At 46.3% G+C, this 25,386-nt stretch overlaps 2 protein-coding genes across 3 annotated transcripts in view; one reads left to right on the top strand and one right to left on the bottom strand.

The window, feature by feature from the left end:
- Nucleotides 1-1,846: 1,846 nt before the first annotated feature.
- On the bottom strand, nucleotides 1,847-6,000 carry LOC119658808 (sepiapterin reductase). Its single transcript, XM_038066530.1, has 2 exons — nucleotides 5,862-6,000; nucleotides 1,847-2,708 (listed from the first exon to the last, which is right to left on the bottom strand). Exon 2 carries the CDS (start codon nucleotides 2,698-2,700, stop codon nucleotides 1,924-1,926), a length of 777 nt encoding a protein of 258 aa, XP_037922458.1. The 5' UTR covers nucleotides 2,701-2,708; nucleotides 5,862-6,000; the 3' UTR covers nucleotides 1,847-1,923.
- Nucleotides 6,001-6,466: 466 nt separating this feature from the next.
- The window catches only part of LOC119658806 (cell growth regulator with RING finger domain protein 1-like), a 159,833-nt gene continuing 140,913 nt past the window's right edge, over nucleotides 6,467-25,386 (top strand). For both annotated transcript variants that reach the window (XM_038066529.1, XM_038066528.1), the window contains exon 1: nucleotides 6,467-7,065. In XM_038066529.1, the coding sequence (XP_037922457.1) occupies nucleotides 6,959-7,065 (107 nt within the window). In that variant the 5' untranslated portion in view covers nucleotides 6,467-6,958. The remainder of the gene's footprint in view (nucleotides 7,066-25,386) is intronic.

The following is a 25,386-nucleotide window of genomic DNA, read 5'->3' as shown; positions in this document are numbered from 1 at the left end:
GAAAACCTTGAAATGTACGCTAATGAAACCATTAGCGCCATAAAAACGTGGCTGGAGATGGTTCAGCTTGACCTTGCGGAACAAAAGACGGAGGCGGTCTTGATTACCAATCATAGGAAGAGGAATACGGTTAATATTCGTGTTGGTGGTCACGTCATCACTTCGAAACCGGTTATCAAATACCTAGGGGTGATGGTTGACGCTAAAATCAATTTCAAGGGACATCTGGACTATGCCAGTGAGAAAGCGGTAAATACCACGGTATCATTAGCGCGGATGATGCCTAACAGTGGAGGCCCAAGATACAGTCGCAGATTACTTGTGGCCGGAGTGGTTCGCTCCACACTATTATACCAGTTGGGAGGAAGCACTAGCGTGGCGCTAAGAGTGTGCAGCGTCTTCAGAACAATATCAGCCGAGGCTGCGTGTGTTATTGCGGGAATGATCCCGATAGACATTCTAGCAAGTGAGACACGCTGCCTGTACGAGACAAGGAAAATGAATCCTCCTGAAAAAGATGCAGAATACTGATAGGCGGCAAGGGGAGAGTCGCTAGAGAAGTGGCAGAAACGATGGGACAACTCGCAGAGGGGTCGCTGGACCCACACTTTGATTCCCCGTATTGAAGAGTGGATCCAGCGACGATACGGCGATATTAACTACCATCTGACGCAATTCCTGTCAGGACATGGTGGTTACAGGAAGTACCTGCACCAACTCAGGCTGGATGATTCTCCCTTGTGTCCTGAATGTGGTTGCACACCTGAGGACCCGGAGCATGTTATGTTCCACTGCCCATGATTTCTCTCAGAGAGGAGGAGTCTGGAAGACTCCCCGAAAACCAACCTAAGCCCGCAGAACATCGTCGGGGAAATGTTGAAGTCGAAGGGAAACTGGTGTGCTGTGAACTCCGCAATCAAAAGAATACAGGAGGAACTTGGAAGAGCGGAACGCGCAAGGAGGACGCGAAGAACGGAACGCTTGGTCGCTTAAAGCGCTGTCCCGCGGCGAAGGAAAAAGGAAAAAGTGGGGGTGGTTTTAGTAGGTGAGAATCAAATACGCTGCTGCAATCTGGCGCGGCAGTGTCTTTGTAAGATTTCCACCTCCATCCATAAAAAAAACAACCAATAACATCAAACCGCACTGGCCAAACAGGAAAAATAAGGATAGGAGAATACAACTTTGAGACCGTTGATAATTGCTTCTATCTACAATCGAAAGTCACAACAATAACAGCTACGATGATGAAATCCGCGCACGGTTATTGCCAGCCAACAGAGCCTATTTCAGCTTACAAAAACTGTTCCGCTCGAAACATCTCACCATAGGGTCAAAGCTCTTACTGCACAAGACAATGATCTTGCCAGTCCTCATGTATTCCTCGGAGACTTGGGTTCTTAGCATGAAAAATTGCGACCTCTTGGCCGCTTTCGAGAGAAGCATCCTCCGAAGAATTTGTGCCCCCTACATGAGGATGGTCGATTCCGTAGCCTACACAATGACGAAATCTATGAGCAATACCATGACCGTCCGGCTGTGGATAAAATCCGGGTCAATAGGTTACGGTGGGTGGGTCACTTAATCCGTATGGATGAGGATGATCCCACCCGGAAAGTCTATAAGGGCAATATCTATGGTAGAAAAAGAAGATGAGGCAGACCCTGCCTAAGATGGAGGGATGGCGTAGGCCAGGACGCCAGACAGCTTTTAGGGATATCGAATTGGTGGACCTCGGCGCAAAACCGGGATGTCTGGAGTTCCTTATTAAGGCAGGCCTAGACCGCATACCGGTTGTTGCGCCGTTGATGATGATGTAAAAACAATTTTAACCGAAAGGAGATTCGAAAATGCTTTAAATTATTTATTTTTCTCAAATGCGTTTTTGGGTTACAAATTCTGTCTCTTTGTCCTCTTATCTGAGCTTTAATCAAAATAATCAACGTGATCTCCCGACTTAAACTTATTCGCTTCCAGCACGCTTAGAAACTTCGCTGTCGTTTGTTCAGTTGTTAGGACCGTCCTTTTTTCAAGCTGCTCAGTGAAAGAACTTCTTAAGTTTTCATCGTGACTATTTGTCTGGATTTCATGAAACATTTCCGTATCGACGGGACCCGGTGAGTAATTCAGAACAACCACATTCGGTTCCTCTGAAGCAAGTACTTTAAAGTACATTTCACGGGAAGCCTTTCCAGAGCAATAGTACGACAAACTTGGGAATGGTTGAATGCCACACAATGAGGTGATGTTCACAACTACCTTCTCGATATCTTGGAATTCTTTCATGAAGACTGCATTTAAAACGGTGACCGAGAAAACGTTGAGTTTGTAGTAATCCACCCAATAGTCTATGTCGTCAAGTTCCTTAGCAAGTTTTGTGCTGTCTCCTAGTGAACCGGCGTTGTGTATGATCAAGGCTCGTTCGAAGTCCTTAGCATTGTAACCTTCTAATGATGTGAGGATGGCTTTTTGTAGCTCAGATTTTTGCGCATTAGCAAGGTCAATGGGAATGGTCCTTACAATTATTGATTTATTGTTAGATGAAATTTGGTCCTTCGTTTTATTTAGTCCTGACTCCGAGCGTGCCAGAAGCACTACGAGAGACCCTGGGGCGATTTTTTTCGAGCACTCAATTGCCATCGTCCTACCAATACCACGAGACGCTCCAGTGATGAGGAGGTATGTTTTCTTATTTAGATCCATGCTGGTAGCTGAAAAATAAATAATATTAAATATGTTAAGTCGTTACAATAGAACGAAGCTTAATAGGATTCAAAGAACCGCGTGTGCAGGTGCTACGGGGGTTCTGCAGTCCTGCCCGGCAGATGCTCTCAATGTACTCCTGCATCTCCTCCCCCTAGACCTCCACATTAAATATGTTGCAGCGTGCAGTGCCGTCAGACTACGTGAGTCCGGATACTGAACAGCGAAGTCCTACGGCCACAGCAACATCCTAGATGAAATACCTCGAGAAATCTGCGCATCCCCCATGGACTATGTCACACGCAAGCTGAACTTCACGAGAAACTGCTGCTGTGGACCTTCCAACCAGGGCAAAGTGGAAGACCGGCGGCGTGTTGCAAGACTATGACACAGTATTCTTTACGGACGGATCAAAGATGGCATATGGAGTCGGTGCGGGGTTTTTTCGAATACACACGGTGTATCCAAGTCGTATGGTCCCCCAGGTTTCGCCAGTGTATTCCAGGCGGAAGTACTGGCGATATTGGAAGTCTGTCGATGGCTGGAGCGAGATTCGAGCCCCAAGCGTAACATAGCCATTCTGACCGACAGCCAAGTGGCCATCCAGGTCTTGTACTCAACGACGACATCTTCCCGGCTGGTGGGGCAGTGCTTGAGATGGCGAAGGCTTACAAGCTGTGCCAAGTCAAGGAGAATTTGACCCGCTTATAACATAGCCCGATCACGAGAGCTCCAGTGCCAGACGCGTGCAAATGCATTCAAGATTACGGCGGTCTGCACGGGGCACTGACCCATAGGGGACTATGTCGCTAGGCTCGGCATACCCTACAACTCGCATTGCCGAAGTTGCGGAGAAGGAAGTGAAACCCTCATGCACTTTCTCTGCGATTGCCCAGCTCTGGCTAGAGTCAGGCTGCGGACACTGGACAAACCATTCTTTGGGGACCTCAGAGAGATTTCTAGCTGCAGGGTCGGAGAGCTACTTTCCTTCGTGAATGCTACGGACTGGCTCTGAAGATTCGAGCCGGCTGAACTCTGCCTCCCTGCTCCCATAACAACAGTGACGGTCTTAAGAGTTTGTGGCATCAAAACGGCGCACCAAAGCGCTAATTGGGCTCCTCGGTGCGACCACTGATACCTACCTACCTACCCATGTTAAGTCGATTCCAACTCAAAATATGTACATGCGGAAAAGAGAGAGAGAGAACGTAGAATGGGAAGGCTGTCTGCAGGCCTCTGGGAGGAGTGCGCATTTGGATTTCGTCTGCTGCCGAGATACTCGACTCGAGCTTGAATCCGAACATTAACGATTAATCTGGAAGTAACTTTAATCGAATAAATGTTGAAATTATCATTACAACATTATTGGGGAGCACTAAATAAATATTACGCCATTTTCGAAGTGACTTTTACCTCTGGTTCCCACATATTCCATATATGCGTGTGACACTGGCTCTGGTAAATATATTTTGGACTTCAATAGAAAACGACGAGTGAACCTCACAGGGTCTGTAATTTGCAAGATAGTCGAAGGGGCTTGGTTCCGATCATATAGTTATTGGAGATAGAGATTAGCCTACGTTCCAGTTCAATTAATAAAAATCTAGTATGTCTTTAAGAGGGACATGTAATTGGTAAAACCTTTTCAGGTTGTAATCACTGTGTTGTAACCGTCTTTGAAATAATTGTAATATGTTGGAGGGAATAATAATAATAACTCCGCCGTAGCCGGTCCCAAGCCCGGTTGTTAAAGAAGGAGGATGGATAGCTTCAGTCTGAATGGCTGTACGCCACCGCAGCGTCTCAAGGGGTGGGTGAGGAAAGTGTAGGAACTTTGCAGTCTTGCAGATTACCCACTGAGGAAGCTATCCCCATACCTGGCAGTTAGGGATAAAATGCACCACCAAAAATGATAAGAAGGAGAAATTTGAGGTCCGGTACGGATAACCGGTGGGAGTCATCTGACTTGGTGCCTGGGTCGGGCTCCCGTAATGGACAGCACGGCGTCGAAACCGCTAGTCACAGCTCCGCCTGCTGCAGCTATTTCGCCACAATCTGTGTCGACCACTTCAGCGGGTTCGCGTAGGAAGCGGATGAAATGGACTGAAGAAATGAACCTCTTCATCATCCGCTCCTACTGCGAAATAACGGCGGGGGCGGGTACAACATTTTACCAGAGATTCTTCGAGCGTTTCCCGCAATTCGCGCACGTCAATGTGCAGCGAGTCGCAGACCAGTACCGCTTTATTACTCGCAGCGACACAATCCCGAATATTCCGTTAGACGGGGGTGGCGAGTACAATGGACCAACTCGACCTGAGTGCTCAGAAGCTACAGCTTCTCCCCCATCATACACACACACACGTACTCCGAGCAACTCACAGTCATGTGCTCGCAACCTGGAGGGTGCACACCAGTGCCCTTATGCTCGGAATTTTGGTGGCGCAATTTTCACTGCAGTCGAACGTGTGCAAGACTTTTCCGTCTCCATAAAATTAAAAAAAAATATGCTGGGAGTTGAATCTCCTGTATATATTCTTTTTGCCGTCTACTAAGCTAATTAATGCGGTATCATACCAGGGTGAAATATATGCTCACAAACGGATACGTGCCCATATTCTATAAGCAGGCACCAAGATGTTGCGAGCCACCCCAAATTCAAACGAAGAAATAAACAAACAAACTGTTCAAAAGTTGCCAATAAATGTCTAAACATAGCGAGCATATCTCTGGTGTTTTGTTTATCCTGAAAACCGCAGCGAACCAGCAAGGACAGTAGAATAAATCCCTAATAATATACTGTGGAGGCTCCTGTCTCAATAATTAATTGAATAGAATATTTCAGTTCTACATTAGAATCACGCAACTGGCAGCTATAGGCGGTCGGTAATGTAGTTTATTATGTGCTACGTACTCTGGCAAGGTTGACTCATTTTTAATCTGTCAACTATGAAACGTCAATTTGCCTGGAAATACGCAACAAAAAAACAAATGTCGGAGAAATGTACTTTCGCCGGGTGATACCCGAAAGTCCTACTTCAAAGTGCATCTGACCCAGGTGACAACTCACAGTTGCAGTTGCGATAACTTTCATAAACCGCCCAGCCACGTCCACTTCTCGCTAAATCGTTTCTACACTGGAAAATCTTAGAAAATCTCACCTGTTGAGTGTTGTTGACGTCCTCCCTCAAGACTTGCGCGCGGTCCGCAGATTCAGAACTACAAGAACAGTAGATTGCGATCAGCAAAACTCCACGTAGAACTGCGATTAGTCACCGCGAACTCGAGCTCCTTCAACCGGGTACCAGCCTTATTGTGAAATTGGTCCAGATTCCACGTACTCGAAGGGAATGTGCTGGATGTTTGCGATTTTGCGCTGGATCGACCCAGCGGCTGTCACTGCTGAAAGACGGTTAACACTGCGGCTGAGCAGCTGTAAAACGTGTTCTTACTAGGTCAAGCGGTAAGCGGCGCGTAAAACTTCTGCTGGAAGTGGATTACCAGATATCTCAAGAGATAGCCACTATCAAGGTCGGTGGTGAGTAGATGTTGGGCTTGTGCTTTTCGAACCCGTTGCCACTCGCTGTCCGCTAAGTCTCTGCTACAATTCCGGCGTCTGTGAGCAGCACCTGAATGGACTCTAGAGGCAGCTGAGACCCAAAGGAAAGCTTTTCGGACCCGTCCCGGCTGACCTACTCCGTGGTACGCTCCAGTGGAGCACGCGATCTTTTCCAGTCTTTCGAATTTCGAGCAAGTTTGTCGGTGCTGCGGACTCGCCAGTGGACTCTTTAGGCTTGGCTGCATGAGTTGGTGGAGCGGCTTCGAGCGTGAACGGTCCAAGCTGCAGCAATTTTTACCTCTTTCAAACTCCAGTTTCAGTCATTCGTGTTTTGTGCTCCACCGTATGTACGTCGTGTGACCCACCTGCCTGAAGGTGTCTTGAACCGCTGTGAAACCCCACAATGTCCCAGTAGTCGTCGTACGACCGTGAATCAGCGAGCTTATTGTATTTCCACTGTAACCGACAAAAAAATTTTGTTTTCTATAAACATTCTGTCCCAGCTGACGGAATTGTGTGTCGTCGTTTGAGCGCAGTAAATTCGATTAGAAAGTCTTAATGCACACGGACGGTTCTAAATTCCTTGCTAATACTCAAGTGTGGAATACGAAAATTGTGTCTAACAGTGAAGCAGTGGTTTTATATCAATTTAACGTGTTGTGATTGGAATCAGTTGCGGGAAAGTAACGAGAATTCAAAATGGATATGATCAATTCCGTCATTCACTCGGCCGTCGAGTTCTCGAATGTCCTGTCGTGCTTCGCGGTACTGTCTTGCACCGGAGCCGTCTTCATATTCCTCCTGAAGTAAGTGTCTGCATTTTCTAGTAATTTAGACAAGTTTCCATCGGACGCATTCATCCAGTAGTTGTAGAGAATAATTACAAAATGCGGTGGAAGTTTTCAAGGATTAACTTTACAATTAAGGATTCCTTGCCCTTGGCAGGAGTGCGTTATCGGCCTTTTGTTGGATTGACTACTTACAGATTTCCAGTTTAAATTTGATAAGACAAGTCTTCCCATCGTTGACACATTCAGCTCATTACAAATATTCTGGAACACAATTCATATGAACCTCTAACCGTAACCGTTCGTCTGATTATTAATTGTAAACGATAGGACTGGGAAAGGAGGCAGGATCAGGCTTTTAGAATCCTTCTTCATTGCTAAACTCCTTTGCACTATACTTCCAGCACAAAATACTACGAAGGGCGCTAACATAAAGTTGTTTGAAATATCAACAATGCTAAAACCTGTAGTGTTCGCGCTTTTGCGACAGGGGCTGTCCTCCATTCGCCTTTTCTAGAGACAACCTAAAAGGGGGATTCATCTACTAATATGCAATATTCTCTCCTTTTCTTCCATGCTAACACCCCTTAGTTTTCGCAATATACTTCTACAAATTTCCTTCCGCAACATTCATTTCCACCCACCTGTTACCTCTCTCCATAAAAATTCTAAAACTCATTTATTTACAAATTGCCAATCGATCAAAAGGGAACATCGACCTTACATTTCAACTTGATCGGTTTATATAATATATTTCGGAATGCAAGCATAACGGCTGATTTGGTTGAGGCGAGTGAAAATGTATTTTGCATGAAAATTATGGAGACCCGGACCAGTTGATCGATCGACAGCGGAAGAGCTGAACCGGGAATTTGAGATTGTGCTGTGCTGGAAAGTAGAAGTGTACTTGAAGTGAAGGCGTCAAGGAGTTCTGTTTGCGTTCTCGTAAAATAAAAAAAGATTTGAGTGGAAAAGAAAAACGGCGTATTGGCGGATAAGATGAGATCCCATCTGAATCCATGCAGTTGGTGAAGTAGTTTCATAGAAATCCCCTCATGTCTTCTATTTAAAAGCGAACAACACTTTTGACCAAGTGAGCGCAGGGACATCTCAAATTTCAGTGAAAGCTTTCTAAATTGCTGAGGTGAAGACTACCAATCGTTTGAAGACGAATTATATGCTAAATCAATATCAATCCCGTGTTTCGATACCAATTCAAATGGACGAATACTTTACGCTGGATCGGAACGAGTGATTAGTGATGCGTTTTCACTATTCTTGAACGCACGTCAAACGAAAAAGCTAAGTTGTTATTGTAAAAGTTATGAAGATGACATAATAGACTTTAGGTTTCATTCCACAAATCCAGTTTTGTTTTTTTCGGGCTCAACCGATGGTTTAGTGAATGTTTTTGATATTTCCAAGTACAACGAGGATGATGCATTGAGTGTATTTATTAATACAGAGAGTAGCGTACACAAATTGCTTGGTATAAAAGTTGTTGGCGAAGTCGTCCTAGGCATCTGTCATTTGCTGCGTCGCTAATTTTCGAATCGCCCCTAACTCAACGCTTGCGTTGATTGGTAGGGCTCCAGATGGGACCGCCCCTTTGTTCTGTCCCAGAACTTCCTGATGGCGTTCTGCCATTTGCGGGGTTGCCTGATTTTGCATTCTAGCGATCCCTACGCGGTCGCACCTAACCAAACGAATGTTTTGCAACTCAACCATGGTCCCTTTTTCTTCTTAGTGACAAAGGAGGACGCGCAAAACCTGTACCAGTTGGCCGCTCCATCGGAAAATAAAAGAAAGATGAAGCTTTTCCTTCTTAACGTATTTATCTAATACGATCGTATATTGCACACAGTTATTATATGAATTTTGGATAATATTTGGTTGTAGTATCGCATTTGGGAAATTATTTAAAAACAAAAACATATGTGATCGCGCGGAGCTCTGAGTGAGGTTTTTTTTTTTTGCAAAGTGCCATCTTAGTCTCATAATTGTACAAAATATACTTAATAGGAGAAACGCCGAAAGAATCGTTTCTCGCCGTAGAAAAGGAGAATAAATAAGGAAAAACGCAAAAAGGGAAATGTGAGGATTCACTCTTGTCTGGAATCAATGAATGGGATGAAAATGCACCATTGGGTACGGCCGGACCCAGCTCTTTGCTGCGGTCCCCGTTATCCAACCAAATGCCACACGCTCCTCCTTTCCATTCTCCCTACAAAGAGAGAAGATGAAAACAAAATCCGCGCCAATGTAATCTTCGATGTTTGAAGTCGGAAAATTGGTTGGAGATGAAATGTTGGGGACACGGAGGCATAGACGCAAGCTACACTACATACCACTGTTTCCAACCAAATACTCGCCACCAATCAACATCCTATTCTCGACAACGAAGAAAAGACGTCTCTTCGACCACCATGGGTATCGAAATGACAACATTTCTAATTCCATGTATGATCCCAGAAGCGAAAAAGAACGAATATTGGGGACGGCCAGGACTAGCATCTCGGTACAATTCTCCGTGTCCAACTGAATATGCGTACACACCGGTCACTCCTCAACTCGGCACAGAAGTAAAAACGTTTTATTTTCCACTCTTCTTCCTTGCTTGAATAGGGAAAGCTAACCGCATCCAAAGGACGGCCGGGCATAGCACCTCGTTATAGTCTCCCGTTTCCAACCAAATATCCGCAGACTATCAGCTTCTTCCTCGCTACAAGAGAGAGAGGATCAGTAATTAGATCTGTGGGGGATAGTTGCACAATGTTCGTTTGCTTAGGTGCGACCGCGTAGGGATCGCTAAAAAGCTCGCGTGTTGTTTATTGACCATCGACAAACCTATATTGGTCATTACAAACCACGGAGCATAAAAGACTCCACAAGTCAGTTCGCGATTCCTAGCTTTCCCAAGTATGTAGTTTTGAGATCAAAATCGGTACCAGTTACATAGATATAATGTAAGAGCCGCGTTCCGGAGAAACAGTGAGTCACGGCTACGGCGATTGATGTCACGACTACGGCGTTCGACTATCGAAAACGGTATCTAGGTCGTGTGCACGCCCCCTGACAACGTTATCGAGGGTTCCTAGAGTATCCGCTTTCTCCAACCTGACGTTCTAAGCCTAAGCGAAGTAAAATGATGGGATTCTGGGAAGTACTAGTCTCTCTTATGCGGCAATATGCTTTTATACTCTGGAAAGCCAAGTGCTAGCAGTGGGATTGTGATTGGTTATCTGAATAATAAGGTGAGCTCTAACAATACCTTGTTCCGACATGTGATGGGGAAACACGGCTTTGATGACGGTAATGATAATAGTGGTTCGCGGATTTCTGCAGCTTCCAATGGATTGAATGCAGGTGGGTCCGTCAGTAATTACCGTTGCATTACGGGTGCCACCGTTTTGGCGTAGGAACCCAGCAGTTTTGTGGCGCGGCAGGATCTGCAGCATTCGAAATTTATTTCGGATGTTGCGGATGCGGACGGGTAGATGGCGCTGAACGTGGAAACTCTCCACTCACGCGTTTTCAGAACGCACCGGGGAAGTGGAGAGCCAGCGGTAAAAAAGTGCCGTTGGTTGGGACAGTAAGGACCGCATGGAAATAAGTCGGTCTCTTCTGTTCCCAACCGCGACACGGAACACTTCAGCGCGATCATTAAAAAAATATTATAATCAAAAAAGTAAGAGTTAAATAGTGAAAATAAATCAAGTCAAATCATTACAAGTCCAACCTTTCCTTTGCTTTCGCTCCGATCTCGACTTTTCTATTTACTGTCCTCGACACCCGAAAGTTACAACGAAAATTCCCCGGGCATCTCACAAGAGCGAGCTTGTCGTGCGAACGGACAATTTTCGATTCCGCCTCGTGAAGTGTGAAAAATTCTGTTTGATAAAAGTTTGAAGAGTTTCAGGGCTCCATCGGTCAGTCTCCTACAAGTGCGGAAAAAGACTATTACTAAAGTGGTGACCCCGATAAAGAACAAGTAACAAATTATCCGCCATCGCCGCCATTGGTGAAGTTCTATTGACGACAAAATTCGTCCGAGCAACACGGCAGAAATAGAACTTTCAAACGCCTTTCACACACCGGACCAGCCATCATTGCCACGAGATTCCGACAATCTTTGCAGGAAATACTATCCGCGCTTCAGAAGTGTTCCCAATGTGTGTGTGCGGATTAAGGGCGTAAAAATCTGACGACGTTCGTCAACAAAAAGAAAGTGTCGACGAGATCTCCACATTGAATTCCTGTAAACGCCAGACATTTTTGCTTATCGCTTTGAATTGTGGCTGTGTCGCTCGCAGCTGTTCCGAGTCTGTGCCCAGCCCGCGATCAGGTTCAGAGCAATTGGGCGCTGCAGCGTTCGGAAAGGATAAGTGGAACAACCGCCCGGTCTCCTCGCCGTCAGTGGCCGCGTCATTGCCGTCGTCATTGTGCAGCAAACGGACGTCCCCAGGAACTACACTGTTGGAAGCCGCCGAAGTATCTAGAGCAGCAGAGTTCTACATCATCAGCATCGACATCTCTAACAACCTGACCGCCAACACTTTCATCATCATCATCATCGTCGTCCTCGTCTCTTCAGACATAGCCACCATCGTTACCACCGCAGACGTCGTAGCCGCTGCAGACGCCGTAGCCACCGCTACCACAGCGGACAATTAGGTCATTTACTAGATTACTATTTACTACTATACTACATTTACTACTATTTGCAAAATTAAGTGATTTCGTGCATACATTGTTACAACAAATTAATTTAAATATTGTAAATAAAAAAAAAAACGGAAATCAATAAAATTAAAGCCGCTGCAAGAGACGGCGTTGAGGTGTTTCAAGTCGCAAGTTCTCTGTTTTCCCGGTGTTTTTGGTCTGCGCTGGAGAGCGTCCGCTTCGGTCGTCGTTTTCTTTTTTCTCGTTTCGTGCGTGCATTTGTGGGTACGGCCTGCCGTGTCGGTGTAAATTTCACCGCGTTTCAGTATAAACTCACCGCGTCTGCATCACAATCTCGTACTTCTCGGTAGGAAAATGTCGTTTGACAATAAAGACGCGGCAGGCCCATCGGACCCACAAGTGACCGCCCTCGCCGTACGCGTTCCTCCGTTTTGGCGTCGGAACCCCGAGCTGTGGTTCGTGCATTTGGAAGCACAGTTCCAAATGTCCGGTATCACATCGGACGCGACCCGTTTCAACTACGCGGTGGTCGGCCTGGACGAAGAGTCCATACTTCTGGTGTCCGACGTGGTGAAGTCGGCATCGTACGCTCAGCTCAAGAGCGAGTTGATCAGGCGCCTGTCGGCAAGCGAGTCGGCAAAATTAGACCACTTGCTGGCGGGTTTAACGTTGGGTGATCGAACTCCCAGCCAATTGCTTCGTGAAATGAGGCAATTGGGTGGGAGCAAGATCGGCGACGACCTGATCAAGTCGCTCTGGCTGCGTCGGCTCCCGGAGGGCACCCAGGCGATCCTAGCCTGCGTCTCCGGTTCCTTGAAGGAACTAGCAGCAACGGCCGATCAAGTACAGGAGGTGTACGTTCGCCCAACCATAGCGGCCGTTCAACCACCGTCGGATGAGGTCGGCGACTTACGGCGCGAGATCGCGGCTTTAACTGCCAGCGTGGCCGAGATGCGGGCGACGTTGGACGCTCAGCGTTCGAGTGCCAGGCCGCGAGCTCGCTCACGGTCTGCCACAGGAAAAGGGCGTTCGGGTAGCAGGTCGTCAAGACAGCCTGCGGACCAGGGTATTTGCTGGTATCATCGTAACTTCGGAGATAAAGCGACAAGATGTACGCTACCTTGCAAATTCGCGCCTACCACAAAAAACTAGGTCCGCGGGGGGTCTTGGCGACGGCCACCCAGAGCGCAGCGCCACGTCGCCTAACTATTTTCGACCCCCTCAGCAGGCGAAACTACCTCGTCGACACGGGTGCGGAGGTTTCGGTTCTTCCCGTACCCCAGCATCATCGACTATATCCACAACCCCTCAAACTGGCGGCAGCAAATTCATCCCGCATCAATACATACGGGTACAGGCAAGTGGACGTGAGTCTTGGCTTGCGTAGGACGTTTCCGTGGCGTTTCATCCTGGCGGATGTCAGCTTCCCCATATTAGGCGCAGACTTCTTGTGTCACTATGGGTTGCTGGTGGACTTGCAACATAAGTCCCTTATAGACCCCACAACCAAACTAAATTCGTCGGGCCAAATGGTATCTCACGCTGACAATAACCTTTCCGTTCTTTTGGAAGACATCTCCGACTCTCGTGTTCGGACACTCCTCCAAAAGTTCAGCCAGATAACTACCGAATGTAGTCTCTCGAAACCAGTAAAGCACAATGTGCAGCACCACATAAATACTACTGGTTCCCCGATTTTTTCAAAGTTGCGTCCTCTACCACCCCAGAAACTGGCTATCGCGCGGAAAGAATTCGAACAACTTGTTCAACAGGGTATCTGCAGGCCCTCAAACAGCTGTTGGTCTTCCCCTTTACATATGGTCCCTAAGCCAAATGGCGAATGGCGTCCCTGTGGGGATTACAGAAGGCTAAACGCACAGACTGTTCCTGACCGATATCCGATTCCACTCATCCACGACTTTGCGCATCACCTCGCGAATTGCCGCATCTTTTCGACCTTGGACTTAGCCAAGGCATACCACCAAATCCCAGTAGCTCCTGAAGACATTCCAAAGACGGCAATATGCACACCCTTTGGACTCTTCGAGTTCACCCGAATGACTTTCGGATTGTGCAATGCGGCGCAAACCTTTCAAAGATTCATTCACTCAGTCCTGCGAAACCTCGATTTCTGTTTCGTCTATTTGGATGATGTTTTGGTCGCTTCTTCTACTGAGTCTGAGCACTTAGCCCATCTCGAGTGCATTTTTCAACGTCTCCTTGAGGCCGGTTTAGTCTTAAACGTTGAGAAGTGCAAATTCCTTCAAAAACAGGTGAGATTCCTCGGCCACTCCATTTCCTCTGAAGGAATACAGCCCGACCCAGACAAGGTGCAAGCAATAACAAGCTTCCCGCGTCCAAAAACAGTGAGGGAGTTGAGGAGGTTCTTGGGCATGCTAAACTTTTACCGTCGTTTCCTGCCCAAGGCCGCCCATCACCAGTCCGTTTTGAACGCGTACTTGTCTGGCCCCAAAACAAAAGACACACGAGAGATTGTGTGGTCTGAAGAGGCTGTCTGCGCGTTCAATAAATCCAGACAGCAACTGGCTGATGCTACACTTTTGGCATTTCCTCATCAAGATGCACCCCTAGCCGTTTTTGTTGATGCCTCTGACATCGCAGTAGGTGCTGCCCTTCACCAAAAGGTGGACCAAGTTTGGCAGCCGTTGAGCTTCTTCTCGAAGCAGTTGAATTCCGCTCAACGGAACTACAGCACCTACGATCGCGAACTGCTCGCCGCATACCTGTCCATTAAATACTTCCGTTTCTCCCTAGAAGGCAGGCCGTTCACAGTGTTCACGGACCATAAGCCTCTCACGTTCGCTTTGAAACAGAAGCCCGACAAAGCGTCCCCTCGTCAGCTTCGACACCTGAGCTTCATAAGCCAGTTCACGTCAGACATCCAGCACGTGTCCGGGAAGGACAACATTGTTGCTGACGCTTTGTCTCGTGTCTCCGAAGTTAACATCCCCGCCTCACTCGATTTCTCGGCTATTGCCAAGGCGCAAGTGGATGACGCAGCACTTCAGAGCCTCAAGTCCAACCCCAAATACAAATTTCGGGAGTTGCCCATCTTCGGCTCAAACCTCTCGCTCTGCTGCGAAGACTCGGAAAAGGGACCTCGGCCATACATTCCGGCCACATTTCGCAAGGAAGTGTTCCACGCAGTTCACGACTTGGCGCATCCCGGCATCAGGACAACAAACCGGTTAGTCACCGGAAAATACTTCTGGCCCTCCATGAACAAGGATATCAATTCCTGGGCCAGAGAGTGCATCGCATGCCAGAAGTGTAAAGTCTCCAGGCATGTAAGGAAAGAAGTGGGCTCATTCCCCCGCACTACCAAGCGTTTCCACACAATACACCTCGACATAATAGGGCCTTTGCGAGACTCGCACGGTTACAAGTATTGCCTCACAATCATCGACAGGTTCACGCGGTGGCCTGAGGCAATACCTCTGAAAGACATTACGGCGCAATCTTGTGCCGAAGCCCTCTGCCGAGAGTGGATACCTCGCTTTGGCGTCCCTGCAGTGATCATCACTGACCAGGGAATGCAATTTGAGTCCACCCTTTTCTCCGAGTTAGGCAAACTCCTGGGTTTTAAACGCCAGCGGACTACTGCATACCACCCGCAGTCCAATGGGATGCTAGAACGTTGGCACCGGACGCTGAAAGCCGCCATTATGGCACGCGACGACCCGTCCTGGACTCAAGTCTTGCCTCTCGTCCTACTCGGCCTTCGAACAACCCGCCGAGAGGAATTTGCTGCCAGCCCCGCGGAGCTGGTTTACGGGGAGAACCCAAGACTCCCAAGCGATCCGGTCTTCGACAAGAGATCGGGTCTCACGGAGTCGGGGTTGGTGCGTCTGCTGAGGGACAATCTCCGACGCATCAAAGCGCCACCACCCACTCGACACTCGTCCATACCTGCTTGTTCGCCCAAGGAACTGGACGCACGTGCTGATCAGGACGGATGCCGTCCGGAAGCCGCTGCAGCCTCCATATGAGGGCCCGTACCGCGTTCTCGAGAGGGGAGAACATTTCTTCCAGCTCGAGATCGGTGGTCACAAAAAGGCGGTCTCTTTGGCCAGGCTGAAACCCGTGTGCGCCCCGAAGCAACGTCGTGTCCGCTTTGTGGATTAACGGCGAACGAAGTTCGGGGATCCGTCGCCGAAACCCCCTAGGTTTCGTCTGGGGGCGGAGTGATGTGGCGCGGCAGGATCTGCAGCATTCGAAATTTATTTCGGATGTTGCGGATGCGGACGGGTAGATGGCGCTGAACGTGGAAACTCTCCACTCACGCGTTTTCAGAACGCACCGGGGAAGTGGAGAGCCAGCGGTAAAAAAGTGCCGTTGGTTGGGACAGTAAGGACCGCATGGAAATAAGTCGGTCTCTTCTGTTCCCAACCGCGACACGGAACACTTCAGCGCGATCATTAAAAAATATTATAATCAAAAAAGTAAGAGTTAAATAGTGAAAATAAATCAAGTCAAATCATTACAAGTCCAACCTTTCCTTTGCTTTCGCTCCGTTCTCGACTTTTCTATTTACTGTCCTCGACACCCGAAAGTTACAACGAAAATTCCCCGGGCATCTCACAAGAGCGAGCTTGTCGTGCGAACGGACAATTTTCGATTCCGCCTCGTGAAGTGTGAAAAATTCTGTTTGATAAAAGTTTGAAGAGTTTCAGGGCTCCATCGGTCAGTCTCCTACAAGTGAAAAAGACTATTACTAAAGTTTGGTTCTACCAGCTCGCTTTGCCTGGCGTTTTAATAAACGCTACACGGCTCAATTAAGGTTGTCTGTAAGGTACTCGAGGACTGCTCCTACAAGAGACAAAAGGAGCAGCTCGTAAAGCGCCTGTCAGTAAGTGACATAGCTAAACTTAATAATTTAGTGACGGCGCCAAGTCAACTGCTGCGTGAAATGAAGTACATATTTGGGTGGTGACAAAGTAGGCGCCGAACTGTTATAATTTTTGTGACTGCAGAGACTTCCAAAGAACACACAGGCCATGCTGCATATGCACATTCGAGGTCTCTGCACACGTTGGCCGGGACCACGAACAAAATGCATGACGTTTACGCGTGACCCCGTGGTTGGTAAGGTCGCTCATGTCACGTCAAGTCAGGCGGCTCCGCTGCATCAGACCGTGGCAATGATAACAGCCACCGTTTCTAAATTGACAGAGGTAGTCGGTGTTTTGCGTTCGGGTAGTAGGGCTAGATCACGATCTAGATCTGCCTCGCGAAAAGAACGATTGGGTAGTAGGTCGTCAATACCTTCAGCAAGTACCGGGGTAAGCTGATACCACCATAGATTTTCTAAAAATGCCCTAAAGTGTACCAGCCCCTGAACTTCTTAAAGAAACTAGACTTAAGGGGAACTCTGGTGACAGCTACCTGACATGCAGCATCACGTGACCTCATAATTTATGTCCCCTCAAGCCGGCGCTGAAGTTTTGGTTCCTCCCCCGAAACCATCATTTAACATAACAAGGCGAACGTTAAAACTCGTGCAAGCAAATTCCTCCCCGATCCGCCCGTATGCCTACAGGCAGGTAGACATGAGTCTAGGACTTCGACGCACACTTTTTTGGCGCTTCATTTTCGCGGAGATCAGTATCCCCATCTTAGATGCAGATCTCTTGTGCCACTATGGATTGCTAGTGGATCTACACAATAGGTTCCCACAATCTCCTTTAGGTCATTAGGAAGAATCTCATTCTGCACGTCCAACACTTTTCTTTTTATCGCTTTTGAAGACCCCAATATTCGTGCACTTCTTCAAAAATACCGTAACATAACTACCAAGCGTAGTCTCTTTGCGCCCATTAAGCATGATGTTAAGTAGTGCATCAACAAAACTGGTTTCCCTATCTTTTATAGGGTACGTACATTACCACCGCAAAAGGTCGCAGTTGCGTGGAAAGAAGCTGAAGAACTTTTCCCTAAGTAGGATATTTGTAGACCTTCAGCTAGTTGTTGATCTTTGCCACTTCAAATGGTCCTTGAATCCAATGATCTTGTGACGATTACAGACTCCTCCCCGATTTTGCACATTCTATCACAAACTACCGTATTTGCTCGACCTTGGACTTAGTCGAGTTCACTAGGATGACTTTCGGACTGTGCAATGCGGCGCAAACCTTTCAGAGATCCATCCACTCTGTGAAACCTTCACTTCTGTTTCGTTTATTTGGATGATGTTCTGGTCGCGTTTTCCTCTCAGTCCGAGCAATAAGCCGCCTACCATCCATCAACAGACTGCCTTAACTAATTGAGTGGCATCATTTATAATGTTTACAATAATGCTGCGTACATTAAGTGCGTTGACATACCTGTACATAAGGTCTAAAAAGTGTTGATGACGATGCAGTATTGGGTGGTCACATTGGGTTCGCTGACGTAACTCGCACATTACCGCTGACAGAAAAGTCTGGCGCGCCTAGTGTCTCACCGGGGTTATCAGTTTGTCCCCACTTTCCACCGAAGATTCCGCTTCCTTGCGTCCGATTTCTCTGGGCATTACCGCACTTAGTGGTGCAGCCACATCCATGTTCTTATTCCCAAGCTGCTTCATCTTCCTTCGCAGTGCCTTCTTTTGTCGTCGGCTTGTAGGCTTCCCAGGTGCACGATGTCCGGGCCATTTGGATCTATTTCCACATACCAGTGTTAACCCAGTAGCGCTCCTGTTCTTCACAGTAAGGATGAAGGCTCTTCCGTTTGCGGGTAAATTTGTGCTGTAGTACCGTGCACAGGCCGGTCGTAGTCAGATTTCCAGTTTCTCCCAAGTTGGGAGTTGCCGTACTTTCCTTTCTTTCGCCGTAGACACTAAATGTCAGCTTTCTATTAAGGCGGAAAGCATGGCTTCTGCAGATTTCTCCGTTGGGGGCTTGAATTTGGTGTGGCCTCAAAAATCCGCGCCCCAGTCACGACCTGATTACTGAATGTGGTCTACTATTAAACTCGGCCTATTCGTGGAAAAAATTTTCTTCTTGCAAGCTGCATGTTAAGTAGCACCTGTGCCTCCATCTGTAAGCCAGGTTAGAATTCGTCTAGCATTACTTCGTGCTCCCTAAAAAGATTATCCAGTGCCTTGTAGGGCTTACTAATAACGCTAAAATCCTTTCTTCATTTTGAACACCGATTGCAACAGTAGATCTAGTGTACCCTCTCCCTGACTGAGTTGATGTTGTCCTCAAAAGTAAGAGTGGCTTGCAGTCTTTCCATTAGATAGGGTACACAGACCGTAGTCTTTCCTGAAGTCATTCACTTTCCCCTCTTGACCACTTTTGCAGGTCCTACCTAGGTGATCACCATTAGATGACTTATTCCATGTTTATGGTAGACTATATTATGTGGTATGTTTTTGTATGCTTTTTATGGTGAAGTCCTTCAGTTCCTCCAGATTGAACTAGACGGCTGTGAAGCTCATTTTTGGCAGTGGCTTTTTCCAAATCTAGTATCCGGATGGCTCAAGTGTCGTAGCGGAAGGTCGCAGTTGAAATCTCATTGGTGGCAGAGGGATTTGTTATCGTGGCTGGATGTCGGATATCAGTCGACTCAGCTATTAATGAGTCAAACCAGGGTAATGATCTTGAGGGAGCGCAATGCTGACCACATTGCTTTCTACATTGTACCGTAGCGTATCGTTCCGGTCTTGAATGAAGTGCTCTAACACACTTCAATTCATCATTGTCGTAGATTGCCAAAAACTTTGTATAGGATATCTGCGTAAGCGGAGGCATCGTTGTTTTCGAAATAAGGATAACTTCTGGGGGTTTTTTTCTTTTCCTTTTTCTCTTCTTGGCTTGACGACTAACCTGATTTCTGCCTTTTTCTTGTCTTGTTTCTACAAATTACTTGGCTTTGCTCGGGACATTAGGCAGATGGAATTGAGATACTTTCTGGGCGCTTTGTCGGACGCTTTTTATGAGTCCGTTGCCACATTTTGTTTTGTTTTTGCCAAAGGGGAAAGCGGTGTTCCAGTACTCAGGCCTCTAGTATTGTTCCGCCCTATGTCTTTTTGACAATCACAGACATCCATGGCCGTGGCCAGGATTCGAACCCGGGGTGCGAAGCCGAGCTCTCAAGACTGCGGCTGCTTCATATGATAATTACCTCCTGGTGCGATTTGAACTTGGTTGGATAATGCGGTGTTCCTTAGTAGCCCTGCAATGCTCTTTTACTTTCGCAGTTTCTTTACGTTTATAGGCGGTTCAATCTCCTCCACTGCATTTCGTCAGGATCTCATAAGTATATTTGGCCCCATGTTTGTCACTATCTGAATATAGGAAGCTCAGTTAAATTTTGTGTTTTGCTCGATGAACATTACAAATTTTCACTGCAAAGGAGATACACGATGAGAATTTGCGCTGTCATGCCATTTGTCAAACAAACAAAACATTCTCTGGCAGCTTAATTTTGTAATTAATTCATTCGCAGGTGCCTCATCGGTAAACCAAAAATCGAGTATCAGGCTCTTTTCTCTAATTTGAATAGATCTATTATCTACGAGTATCTCCAACAATTTTTTTTAACTAATAAATCCCGGAACTGAAGCTGTTTTCGCTGGAAATTCTGGTCCGATCGTGTATGCTACCATTTTGGCATTAGATTGTCATTCTTCACCCAGCGATTTATAAACTCCCAGTTACCGGACTCCTATAGCTCATAACATAAAAAGCCAACTGTAGCAGTTAACAGTTCCCTTCTTGTTTTCCAAAGAACTTATGCGTCTGGGAGGCCAAACTAGTTTACCCATACGATTAACAAGATCACAGCCATGGCATATAGCAATGAAAACCGATATTACCATTCACACTAAACGCGGCATAATCAGGTGTGGTGCGGTCAACATTCGCAACAAGTTTAGCAGGTAGCACGCAACTATCGTACCAACATCTGTGTTACTGGTGGTGGTTTCGTAACTGTTTGACCGCATTTTGGTGCAAGTCGACCAACTGAAAGTGTGTGAATGAACCTTACAATTAGATGAATGAGTCTTGCCGATCCTCGTGACGGTAGTTAATGAGCAGCGCAAAAGGTAACTTTGGTGGAAACAAGGGACTTTACAAGATTTTACGGCGTTTAAATTTACGGGAGAGGCCATAATTAAATTGTCTTGACTATGTTTGAGCCATTTATATGCAACTTTAGTGTCGAAACTGTGATGCAGTTTTTCTGAGTAGTAGCGAACACGCAATTCACTTCCTTTCATGTTCAACTTTTATCATTTTGGAGACAGTGTTTTGGGCGATTGAGTAATTTTGAACTGAACGTAATGGAGGTCTTTATGGTCAATTGTCGATCAGTGTTAACAAGTGCTATCAGGACCAGTTTGACATATTTTGCAAAAGACCTTAAAGGTCACACAACTATAAAAAGGGTGAGAAATCTGCTTTGGTGACTTACGAAAAACAGGATCTCTAAGTTAAAGCGGATCCTGGAATCGTGCGGGAAATACATGAGAGTTGGTAAACCATCTACTAAAGGGTACTTCCTAAGCACCATATGTAACCAACCGAAATAGTAGAGCCCTCAACACGGAAATGCAGCTGCCCTGCTTGAAATTCATTTCCGTTTCTAAAAATGCTGTTAGCTGGTTTACAAAAACGCTAAAGAACAGCTTGAGTTTTATTGCTCTTGCCCCAGAATCTGCAGGCAATACCTGCAGATATTCCCAGATACCTCAAGTTCCATCTCCTGTGATTACATATAGTCGATTTATTTTAGGGGGCAGTATTCCGACAATAGCTCTACTAGGAATTTAATGTCCAACTTCCTAAGGGACAATAAATATGCCGCTGCAGAGATTCCGGGTTCAAATTTTTCGATTTGGTTGGGGAATTTCACCCTTCAGAGCAGACTTGACAGTGAATGGCCGGATGGCAAATGTTGGCTCCGGTTCTACCATTGTGGATCCAGATCCTTGATATACCTGTCTGCTAACGATTATCAAGTGCCCTGGTATCCACATCGCGAATGTTTCGTTCAGTGGGCCAAGTTTCAGCAGCATTTGACGGCAACTCCACACCAATTGGCTTGATATGCTGTTGCTGTTCGGCTACCGGAATAGATTCGAATAGGCCATTTTTTACGCAAAAATTTTTCTGCTGCGAATAAAATTTTATATATTTCTGCTTGGAATATGGTCGTCATTTTACCAAGAAGTCAGATCAGTTGTTTATTCGAATTTTTCGTGAAAATCCTTGCGCCTGATCCGTCTTCCATGACTGACCCATCGGTGAAGATTATTAAGTCCATAATCCCAAAAGACCCTTCTTTTCTCTTGCTGATGGCAATACAGTACGCCTGACCAAAGGCAAATCTGGAAATCATATGATCATATCAGTATCATCGTAAGCTGGTTTCCGTTTCACCTCCAAATGAATGGAGATAGATTTCGGATAGCATTGAGTGCCGCAGTTGGCGTAGTATTCATTGCCCCAGTTATAGTTAGGCAACTGAGCCTTTGAATCCACTAGACGGTGCATGCATACATCAAAATGGATGCGACAGTACCAGAGTGATCTGCGAGATCTCTGATAATGTTCCTGGTCATTATGCTTTCACGTTATCTTGAAGTCGAGATATACTCCTAAATACTTGACTGTTTGTACCAGTTGAGTTTTCATCACCGTTAAGTGGGTAGGGTGTTGTTGCTCCACCTAAGTTCCTAATAAACATAACGAGTCCAGCCTAGCGGTGACCGTTCCATAACGGAGCACCAATTGGGGATCATCTGCAGAGTTGCCTTGAAACGTTCACATATTGTGTTCGTAAACTTATTACGGCTAAATCACCCATAAATGGCACAACAAGGCCTTTGTGTGCCCCAGGAGTTGTAGCAAGGCGTCCATCAAAAGAAGCCGTAAGCGGGAAGATAGAACCCCTTTCTGGGCAGCCCCTAAGACGTCTGACCCCAATAGTCTTCCATCGAACCAACATTTGGATCTTCCTCCACTCCAATGTTTGAAGAATCCAACTGATTAACAACGGCTCGATTCCATGCTCGATTGCTGCTGTCAATTGAAACCGCCTAAGACGTATTCCTTTTCGGATATTGCCTTTTCAGCTTTTGCCGTGCTGTCTCCGTAGGTTGGTACAGGGAAGTGGCTACCTAAGAAATTATATACCCCTTATGAACCGACCTAGTAGATCCTTTTATTAGGTTGTTGCAAATGAAATGTCGGATTTTTCAATGAAGTGAAGTTAGTTATGATTTTAATGTTTAAAACTGCCGGAAGGTGACTCTGGTGGTATGGGATAATTGAGTATAAATAGTCGTTCGTTCGATCAAGGAGTCATTTCAGTTTCAATCGTCATTGAAGTTCCAAGTAAAACTCAAAGAAAAAAGCATGGAAGGGAGTCAAAAACGTCTACTTTTTCTATATGAATTTAAACTTGGTCACAACGCAGCGGAGGCAACCAGAAACATTTGCAGAGCATTTGGAGCTGACGCAGCAAACGAACGAACGACACAGCGGTGGTTCGAAAAATTCCGATCAGGCGACATGACCCTCCAAAGTGAACCTCGTGGACACCCAGGACCATCGATCGACAACGACGAGTTGCGTTTGATAGTGGAATCTGATCCCCGATCATCGATTCGTGACATTGCAGAGAAAATAGACGTACACTATTCGACAGTATCTCGGCACTTACAACAGCTTGTAAAGGTGAAGAAGCTTGATAAGTGGGTTTCGCATGAACTCAACGAGCAAAACATGGCGCTGTGAATGGAAATATCCAGTTCTCTACTCAACCGCAACAGGAACAATCCCTTTTTGCGCAGAATAGTGACATGCGATGAAAAGTGGATATTGTACGACAACCGTCGCAGATCAGCGCAATGGCTAGATGCCGATCAGCCTCCACAACACATGCCAAAACCGAGCCTTCACCCGAAGAAGGTAATGGTAACTGTTTGGTGGTCTGCATCTGGAATTATTCATTATTCGTTTTTGGAGCGTGGTAAAACAATTAATGCAGAGAAATATTGTGCCCAACTTGATGAAATACACGAGAAATTACGTGTTCAGCGGTGGAGATGGAGTGATACTGCTCCATGATAACGCCCGACCTCATGTTTCCAGAATGACGGTCCAAAAATTAAATGAATTACGATATGAGACTCTTCCTCATCCACCATATTCACCCGACCTCTCGCCAATCGACTACCACTTTTTTAAGCATTTGGATCACTTTTTGGCGGGGAAACAATTCAGCAATGAAGTAGCTGTCAAAAGTGCCTTTGAAGAATTTCTTAGCTCTAGAAACCCAGACTTTTACGAAACTGGAATAAATGCCCTTGTATCTCGTTGGGAGAAGTGCATTGAAGCTGCTGGTTCTTATTTTGACTAATAAAATTAATTTTCATAAAAGTTATAGTTTTTTGAAATTTTACTCAAATATCCGACATTTCATTTGCAACAACCTAATAGTAGAAAGACTAACTTTAGTTTGATCGGTGGGAGACATTTCGCGTCCGTGTAGGTGGGTTTCCCGTGTTTGGGAATAAATATCACTTTTACATTACGCCAGGTAATTGGCCTGGCTGGCATATATATTCTGAATATATAAATACCCAGCCCCTCCTGGTAAGGTTTTGTGCAAAACAAAAATCGGTTTACTGTCTGTCCGTTACACAAAATTTTCTTAGAGATGGTTGTAGCGAGTCACACCATATTTGGTGAAAAATTCGAACTGTGTACGCCCACGTATACAACCTGAACAGGTACTGGCAATATCCTCCATGCCCCGTCAGAAACTGAGTAAGATTTTAATTAATTTCACCGTGTCGTTTCTCCAACCACTCCTTGATGGCAGGGATGAGCCTGTGGGTCCACCGACCCTTTCCCGAGCCTTCCCAACGCTTTTTCCATCTATTTAGAAATCTCTCCTTTTCATCGTTCTTCGTCTGCGATAAAGGAGATATAGACTTCGCATTGTATATATTCCTCATCTCATCCGCCATCCGCTCATCCAGAGATGACAAATGCTGCATCGTCTGAGACCGTCCTGAATACCAAGTACACTCGTAGGACTGTTCTTCTGTAGACTGAGCTCAGTTTTCTAGCGTTAAATGTAAGCTGCAATGTCTTTCCCCACCTATAAGCAACCTGGAAGCATGTCGTGGCTCTCCCACGTTCGACGTGTTTTGCGACCTCAACCAGCGCTATATCTTCGGCGCAACTCACCACCGTGGCTTCTTCCGGAAGGGGAAGATTAAGTACATCGTTGTACATGATGTAACACAGCAGTGGGCCCAGTACGGAGCCCTATGAGACACCTCCGTAGGGACAACGTACTCCTGGGGTCCGTCATCAGTGTCATACCAAAGCCTCCGTTCTTGTGAATAGCTGTTGACAATAACTGCATGATAAGCGGGAATATCAATCTTCGCACATCCGGGGTCACCACCACACAGTATTTGCTAGTACTGCCCTTATTGCATCTTCCGCCAAGCCAGTAACCATTTTCATGGCATCAATGATCAGGCTTTACGGAACCCATACTGTCGATCTGAGAGGCCTCCCTGGCTCTCAACAACCGGTAGTAATCTATTATAGATTACTTGCTCTAGCATTTTCCCCACAGTGTCCAAAAGACAAATAGGTCTGTAGGAGGTTGGTTCACCTGGAGGTT

Source organism: Hermetia illucens, chromosome 6 (genome assembly GCF_905115235.1).
Source record: "Hermetia illucens chromosome 6, iHerIll2.2.curated.20191125, whole genome shotgun sequence".
Taxonomy (NCBI): domain Eukaryota; kingdom Metazoa; phylum Arthropoda; class Insecta; order Diptera; family Stratiomyidae; genus Hermetia; species Hermetia illucens.
Note: the sequence above shows the minus strand (reverse complement) of the source record. Positions and strands in the feature narration are given on the sequence as shown.

What these genes read in the sequence shown, in the direction of transcription:
- LOC119658808 (XM_038066530.1), bottom strand. Translation starts at nt 2,700, where the DNA reads ATGGATCTAAATAAGAAAACATACCTCCTCATCACTGGAGCGTCTCGT.